At 63.9% G+C, this 8,029-nt stretch overlaps 2 protein-coding genes across 2 annotated transcripts in view; both read right to left on the bottom strand.

The window, feature by feature from the left end:
* Positions 1-1,735, bottom strand: part of IRF8 (interferon regulatory factor 8) — a 12,635-nt gene extending 10,900 nt beyond the window's left edge. The window contains exon 1 of the mRNA XM_085315906.1: positions 1,715-1,735. The gene's annotated coding sequence lies outside the window, so the exon portion shown is untranslated. The remainder of the gene's footprint in view (positions 1-1,714) is intronic.
* An 866-nt stretch (positions 1,736-2,601) lies between these two features.
* LOC146589640 (dual specificity protein phosphatase 22-A-like) overlaps positions 2,602-8,029 on the bottom strand; it is a 14,173-nt gene continuing 8,745 nt past the window's right edge. The window contains exons 7-8 of the mRNA XM_085315904.1: positions 7,770-7,941; positions 2,602-3,680 (exon numbers count right to left, since the gene is read on the bottom strand). Coding sequence (XP_085172030.1) covers positions 3,486-3,680; positions 7,770-7,941 — 367 coding nt within the window. The 3' untranslated portion in view covers positions 2,602-3,485. The remainder of the gene's footprint in view (positions 3,681-7,769; positions 7,942-8,029) is intronic.

Below are 8,029 nucleotides of genomic sequence, written 5' to 3'. Positions count from 1 at the left end.
GGACCCCCGGCGCTTTCTCTGCAGCGCGCGCCTTTCCGAGAAATCAGCCCGCGGCGCCCGCGCGGGGGCGGCCCCGACGGCGCGGCCGCTCCGCACCGCTCCGCACCGCTCCGCGCCGCAGCCCCCGCGCCTGCCCCCTTAGGAGACCTCGCTTCTGCCTCCTACCGCGCACCCGGACAGCAGTCTGCAGCCGGAGCGGCCCTTTGCAGTGTTATTCCCCTCGCCCGAGCCTTTGCAGAGCTATCTGCAGCTTGACTTCAGAGCGGGTTGGGTTTTAGGTTTCTTTTTCTTTTTTTTTTCCTCGGATTACCAGATTACACACGCTTTTCTTGGAAGAAAACCATAATTACTCCCATGCGGGTAATACAGAGAAATGGGAAATGCATGGAGTTGTACAGCTGGTATAATAAAAACAATGATCTAACGCAGACAACCTTTACTGTAATTTGTAACAAAAAAAAATGATGTAATAAACACCCAGATGATCTTAATCAGATCTCCCCTGTGGAATGTGGGGAAGAATCAAAAGCATCCCCTGCAATCAGATCCAAGTGGGAAAGTTATTTCTGCTTTCACAGGGAACGGAGRTAAGCGACGCGGGGGGCTGCCTTCACCGGGGACCCACCGGTGCAGCACATCCCGGCTGCAGCAACCGGCRCGAGAGGCAACAGCAGAGGCTGGTCCCTGCTCTGTCTCATGTTGAAAACTAGAGTTAAAAATGTTTCTTTAAAAAAAGCTGCAGCATGTTTGGAGTATTTTAAAGGGGCTTCCTACAACGAAGCCTGTTGATCCCTTTCTCCCATCTGGAGCCCAAGGAGATGGAAAGAGAAGCAGGACTAAATGCAAGCCTGCAGCCCAGGGGGGTGATCCCACCACCTCTGGCTTCATTTTGGTTGCATRACTTTGTAGACAGCCTGGAAGCAATTGCAAGGAAATTCAGAGAACTGCACAAATAACAAACACAGGCGAAATCAGAGCCAGGGCTGAAGCGGCTGCGCTGCTTTGTATCATGACCGAAGTATGCCAAAAGGGCTGAACTTTCTCACCATGCCAGCGCAGTTTAATAACGCCCTATCCGCCAAGGGCTGCGGTCCGTGAGCCTCACTCAGCTTGACCCTCTCGGGCTGCGGAGGAGCACACGGGGGCCGCGGGAGCCACCGTGCACCTGCATTGCTTTCCCTAGACGCGCAGCCCGCTGCCCTCCCGGCCCCCCGGTGCAGCGGCCGTCAGGAGCAGGAGCCCTGGGCGAGGTGGGTCCCGCCAGCAGGAGGGTGATCTCCGAGAGGCAGGAATATCAGCTGCCCCAAAACCCAGTTTGGGCTTTTTTGGATGTTCGGGCCGTCTCCCCCYGTGCAACAACGCAGGTCCCACTGCCACATGGCAGGAAAGGCAGTGCTGGAAGGGGCGGGAGATGCCCCGGGGTGGCCGAGGGCTTCCCGACAGCCGCTGGCAAGGCGAAGCGCTGAGACAAGCCTCCGGGGCAAGCAGCGTGGCCAAGAATGTCTTGCAAACTATTTCCCCATGTGAGAACAACATCCTGGTAAGCCCATTTGCACTTAACGAGAGCAATTCCCACGTGCCGGAGGCACCAGGCTTGCAGTATTGCAGTATTGCTCGTGGAGCACAGGGGAGCTAAGCAGCAAAGCGAAGAGCTCTCAGCAACGTGCAAGTAAGGAGTGGAAATCGCTACTGTTTAAACTGCTTCAGGCCCCACCTTGCAGTGCCCAGAGGTGCTACGGCCTCCACGGCTCCCAGAGAYGCGGTCCGGAGAAGCCACCGGAGCAACTTCATCCCAAGAGCGCGACGGGGCGGGCAGCCCGCGGGGCACCGCCACCGCCGCRCGCGTCCCTTGCGCTTCCCGACAGTCCAGGTGGTTTCTCCCAGGGCGGCAGTTGCCTCGTTGCAGTCGTTCCTGGGGAACCATCGGAGGCCAGTGACGCCCCCCGGGAAAGGCGAGCAGCTGCACTTGCCGTGCGCGAGAGGGGCGCGGACGGACAGACGGACGGATGCGGGCAATGGAGCAGCAACGCTTTGCACCGAGCCCGACCGGGGAGGTTATCGCACCTAGCGCAAACCTAATCTCTGCTTATCACACATCTCTGATGACTTCCTATTAATACCAGAAACCAACTTTCTTCTCTTTTTCCTGTGCACAAGTTCCATTTTTCTGCTTCCTAAAATGATAACGGAGGGATTAAATACAATATCGGCAGGGTTTGCTCAGCTTCCCTTCAGTCCGTCGGAGCGACAGCATTTAYGGCGCTTTGTCACATTAACAGCGCACAGCGAAAGGGGCCTTTTTCTCTATTTGAGGAGACAGCAAAAAGCCCCTGCAATATTTCTCCCCAAATCCTCTCCGATATGGCTAAATACTGCATCTTTTAATTGAGGCTTTTTTTTTAATTGGGACATATACTTTTGCTCGTGGGTCTCATCAAGAAAATAGAAAACAGGGCACAGCGGTGGAGCGGGCACGTCCAGCTCCTTTCATTCCCAGCAGCAACGCGGCAAATCAAGAACAGCCGTTCTCGTGGTTTTAATCAGTCTCCGCTTTACTACAAATTTCTCAGGTCATATATGGCATCGTCACACTTGGAGACCTCAGTATCCAGAAAATTTAATTAAGGGAATTCCTAGAAATATTTTAAGCAYAATTTTTTTCTCAGAACAGATTGCAGAACAGAAATTTTGAGAAACCGAGCAAGGTATTTATAGTAAAAGACGAAGCTAGCGTGTCAGACTTMAATGTTCCAGATGCAAAGGCGGCGAAGGCCTGTTTTGCTGGACAGAGAGATGATGGGTAGAAAATAAAGCAAATAAAGGACTGGGTCTGCTGGGGGGGGAAAGGACCCTGGAAAGGGCCYTAATGCGGGGCCGGTCTCTTCTGTGCAGAGAAGGAGCTGTGCGCTGCACGGGACGTGGGACCTGGCCTAAAAAGAAGGGCCCCGGCCCGGGTTTTTCAGCACTAAAAAGGCGGTTGTTGCCGAGAGATGCCGTGAAGTCGTCCTGCAGGCCGGCCGAGCACGGCCGAGCAATCGGCTTCTTTTGCAACCAGGGACATTCGGACGGGGCAGCAGGGGAAAACCGAAGCCCGTGCGGCCCTAAGGAGCGGGACGCTGGGGAACGGGCAACTCTCCAGCGCCTCTGGATTTCCCCCCGCCCRGGGGATTTGAGAAAACGCCGGGCAAGCATCTGTCAAGGACAGCCTGGACCAGGAAAGTCCGGAGGCGCTGGCGGGCTGCCTTTCGCCCGAGGACCCCAAAACGCCTTCACGACCGCAGCCCCGCGGAGCCTCCCCGCCCCGCGAGAGCTCCTCCAGACAGGTAAACCGAGGCACAGGACAAGCAGCCGCTTCGCCCAGGGGCGCGCTCCGAGCCGGAGCCGGCGGCTGGAAGCGGCGCGGTTCCCGGGGCCGGCGGCACCCGCGGGTGCCCGGAGTTTTCCCAGCCCCCGGGGACAAGGTCTCTCTGCGAGCAGCCGGGTGCTCATCTGCTCATCCGGCTGCTTCTGCCGGCGCCGTGGGGACGCGGGTAAGCGGSAGCCGGAGCGTCGATCCAGGAGGGCTCCCGGCTCCCGGGCTGCTCCCTCTGCCGCTCCTCCTGCCRGGCGAGCAAGCGCTGCAGCTCCTCCTGGTCGCCAAACGGGTTCCTGCCGTAGTCACGCCGGATCCAGGCGCGGTACTGCCGAGACAAGGCCGAAAGAGGTTGGGAACGCCCGGCRCGCGCGCGGGAGCCGGCGAGTCAACCCGGGGCGATGCCCGCCGCGGCACGGCGAAGGGCCGGGGCCCCGCTGCGCAGCGGCCGCCGCGCACACATTTTGTGCCGAGAGAGGCRACGTTTCCCCAAAGGGGCCTTCTGCGCCCCCAACTTAGCGGAGACGCTGCAAAGCGGCGTCCCGCGCGGGGCAGGTGCCAGCCGCGTCCCCGGGCAGAGCTGCTGCGCGGCGCACGGGGAGAAAAGCGGCACGTGCTGCCGGGAAGCGGCGGGAGGGGAAGGGGACACGTCCCCGGCAGAGAAGGCTCTTGCACCCAAAGCGATGAATTTTGCACCCAAAGCAAGGAAGTTGCAGGCAGCCCAGCGCCACGGAGCGCRCAGGAGGGAGCAGCCGGTGCCTGGGCGCCGCGCGTCAGCCCCGCCGGGAGACTTGGCGCAGCTCCGGCTTCGCGCGCAGGGCCGCGGCAGGCCGACAGCTTTATTTACCCCGCGCTGCCAAGAAGCTGCTGCTGCTCCTTTCGCAACCGAGTTACTGCGCGGCAGGTTCCCCCGCGCTCGCCCCCCGCTCGCGCTCGGCGGCGGCGCGGCGCCGGGGCTGCGATCGCTGCAGCGAGCCGAGCCGCTTCTCGCGCGTTCAGCGGATCCGTTTGCGGAGCCGCTGGCACCCGCCCCGGCCCTGCAGCCGGAGGCAAAGGGCAGCCCGGCTCGAGCAGCGCCGCGTCCTGCCGGCCGGCGGCCAGCTGGCGTCAGCCTGGAGTCCGGAGGTGGCTTGGAAGCGGAAGGCGGCTTGGAGAAACGCTTCCCGCTGCTGCTGGGATGAGAAACAGGCTCGAACTGCAAGCCCGGGGCCGGCGGGGAGAAGGGGGCCGAGGCGCGTCCGGCGGTGCCGGGCGCCTTCTCGTGAGAAAGGGTCGGGGCACGGATCGGCAATGCAAAAATCGCGAGGTGCAAGGATTGGAGGTGCTGCCCCGGAGAGGGAGCAAGCGTCGCACCCCCGGCTGCGCCCGCCGCTCCCGGACGGCGCCGGGCGGCCGGCACGAAGCCCCCGCGGTTCGGGGGGCCGCGGCCGGGGGAAGCGGGCTGCGAGGAGCGGGGCAGGCAGCTGCCGCGTCCCGCCGGAGCCGGGAGCACCGAGGTGCGGTGGGAGCAAGCCCGAGGCGAATGCTCGCGCCAGGCCCCCTGCTTCCCTGCAGCCAGGGAAAGTCAGCGGGGCCGGAGGGGATTTCCACTGGGAATGTCCGGGCTTCCCAAATCCCCTCGCTCGGCAGGCCGGGGACTCACCGCGCCCGACGCGCGCTCAGACGCGGGAAGAGCCACCGGCGGGGCTGGATGCCAACCCCAGCCCGGCGAGCCGCGGCTGATATCCTCCGAGGGCTAAAAAACAACCGCTGGGAACAACATCCCAGGCGATTTCCAGGTGGGATGCGCCGGCGGCTGGACTGGATCTCGCTCCTCCAGGCCAGCGCCTGGAGGTCGCTTCGGGTTGCTCCGCACCGCCGGTGCTTCCCGCGGTGCCGACCCTGCTCCTTGCTCCACGGGCCGGGAGCACCGGTGCCACCGGCGCGGTGCCAGCGCCGTGGGGCACCTGCGGGCAGGGGGACAGGTACGTCCCCCCCCTGCAAGCGCCCGCYCTGCGGTGCTTCCTTCTGGGATGCCTCCGCCGCGCTTGGTCCCTTCCTTCCCCCTCTTTATCCCCGGCRCCCCGAGAAGCCCCGTTCGCCGGCTCGAAGCCGCAGCGGCGTGCCAGAGCCGCGCTTCCTCGCGGCGGCGGATCCTCCCCGCTCCTAACTCCCGGCACCTCGTCCGCGATCGCGGAGCCGGATGACGTTCTCCAGAACGGCGTTTCCGTATTTCCGCCTTCCGGGACGATAGCCAGGCTAAATTAGGAAATCCGACCTCCCCTTTCCTTTAGCATCAGCACGAGCTGCTACGCCGCAGAGGCCGGCTCACGGCATCCTCCGGAGGTGCCGTCTCCCGCGCGCTTGGGACGTGGCCCCGAGCCCGGTGCAAGGACGAGCAGCCTGGCGCCCTGCGCAGGGACAGGGACAGGGATGCGAGCGCGCTCCGGGTGGCACCCGGCTGCGAGGCAGCTCCGGCGCATCCCACCTCCCGGCGCCCAGCCCRAAACCACGGTTTGCCTAACCTGTCCCAAGCCACGGACACCCCTTTAGCCCCTTCCGCTTGCAAGGAGGAGCTCGGAGGTGGAAAAGGCACCGGCTCGCTCCGAGCGCAGCAACGCCCGGTCCCTCGTGGCTCGGCGATCAGCTGCTGCTCATCCAGAGCAAATCTTCTGCACAAAAATCCTGACACTTCCCCTTATTAAAATGCAGCTGTGGCTGAGTAACGCGGGAGCGCTTTCATTCCCCCTCGCAAACGCCCAGCCTTCGCCCCGAGGACCGCGCGAGCAGCAATCCGCCCACGAGGGCGTTTGCAGCTTCCCCCCCGGATACGAGGAGCACCGGGAACGCAACGCGTTTCAGCTCAAAGGCTTCGCTCGCAGAACCCGCGCCCGCCGCTCACGGCCCGGAGGCGCGCGGCCGCCCCGCGCGGCCCTCCGGCCTTTGGCGCTTGCAGGGAAACGCTCGCCAAATCCACGGCGCCACTGCAAGAAACCAAAAGGCAAAGAAAACGCGGAGCCTAAAGAAAAGGGAAGAGCAAGTGACATTTGCAGAGGCCAGCCCGGATTTGGGGGAAGCCGAGGGGAAAAACTCCGCTTTAGGAGCCTACGGGGGCACGGCAAAGCCCGTTGCCCTTGGAGGACRCGGCGCTCCTCGCCGGGGGAAGCCCTGCGGGGAATCTCCGGCCCCRCGGGTATTTTGCAATCCCTCGGACCCAGCATTTTTGCTGGGGGAAGGGGGGGTGACAGCCAGGAGGGTCACGGGCCAGCGCCCGGCCGTGGGAGGGAGCCCCGCGCGCTCCTGCGGGGAAAGGCGCTGACCATCGGCACCGGATCGCGTGCCGGGAGAAGAGGCGAGAAATCCCCTCGGACCGGGCGGCCGGGGAGAGCGCCGGGCCGCCGCGGCGGCTTGCACGCGACGACGGGCCGTCGCAGCCCCGCTCCCCGCCGCAGCAGGGGAAGACGCGCGGCTGCCGGGCCGGCGGGGAGCTGGGCTTTGCCCGCAGGGATGCGGAGAGGAGCCAGGGGGCTGGGGATGCCCTGGACACACCAAGCTGGAAGCTCACAGCTTATTTCCTACCGCTTAGCGATCAATCGCTGCTCGGAGCAGCCGCCTCCTCGCTAGTTGCAGCCCCACCGGCACGTGCCCGGCTGCTCCGCATCGCCTCTCCTCTGCCAGGGCTGCAAACGGCCTCGCTCGGGGGCAAAAGTGCACGAGCGATGCCATCGCTCCGGCTCCCGGGATGCGGCTCGAGCACGGGGACATCCTGCCCTGGCAYGGGACATACCCGCTCAGCCACCATCGCTGCTCGCCTAAAACCCGGCGCCCTGCTTCGTTTGGGGAAGGGAGAGGAGAATTTCTTAGTTAACACTCGCTTCCCTCCGTCAGATGCTTCTAAAAGCAGGGATTTTCTTTMAAGGAAAATCCAAGCGCTGTCCGGGATCGCAGGCTTGCAGGGACCCTGCCTCCCCCTCCCATTCCGCCCTCGCCTCCCAGACGCCCCAGCTGCACCTCGTTGCGCGTGGGAAGCTTGGGGCATTCCCTGGMATCACTCCATCGAATCACTCCATCACCCCTTCCCTAACTCCCGGGGGGGTTGACGCTCAGGTGTCCTTCCCACCGCATCCTAACTGAACCCTCGAGAAAATAAGGATTTTCAGACAGCCTCGTTCAGTGCGCTCGCGTAACGTCGAGGCACTTTTTCTTTGCATGCATGCATGCGCACATGCAAAAAGCAAAACCTCCAGGTAATAAATAGCGCGCGGAGAGGCCGGCTCGGGCGAACATCTGGGCCCCGCAGCTAGCTGCATGCAAAGCAGCCGTGCCTGCCTGCACGCTCCGCAGACGCTATAAAGGGGCTTTGGTTCCGGAGGCCACGGCCCGTCCTTCGGCAGCGGGTCCCYGCCGCGAGGCGCGCGCGTGCCGCGCCAGCACCCACCTCCGCGAGCGAGGTCGCCTCGTAGTCCCGCAGCTGCCGCTGGAAGCCGAAGTTGGGGCTGACGTAGGAGCGCGCGGCCTTGGTGGCGGCCAGGCACGTCTCCCAGCCGAGGTCGGTGACCGTCATCAGGTAAGCGACCAGGACGGTGGTGCTGCGGGAAACCCCCGCCAGGCTGGCGCGGCGCGGCGGAGCGGCGTCAGCGGGACGCGCAGCCCCGGCGCCGGGAAGCGCGGCCGCGGCACGTCCCTCCGCGGTGCGTT

Source organism: Rhea americana, unplaced genomic scaffold (assembly GCF_003343005.1).
Source record: "Rhea americana isolate MKP2758 unplaced genomic scaffold, rheAme1 scaffold_441, whole genome shotgun sequence".
NCBI lineage: Eukaryota > Metazoa > Chordata > Aves > Rheiformes > Rheidae > Rhea > Rhea americana.
This window is presented reverse-complemented; position numbering and strand designations above follow the sequence as displayed.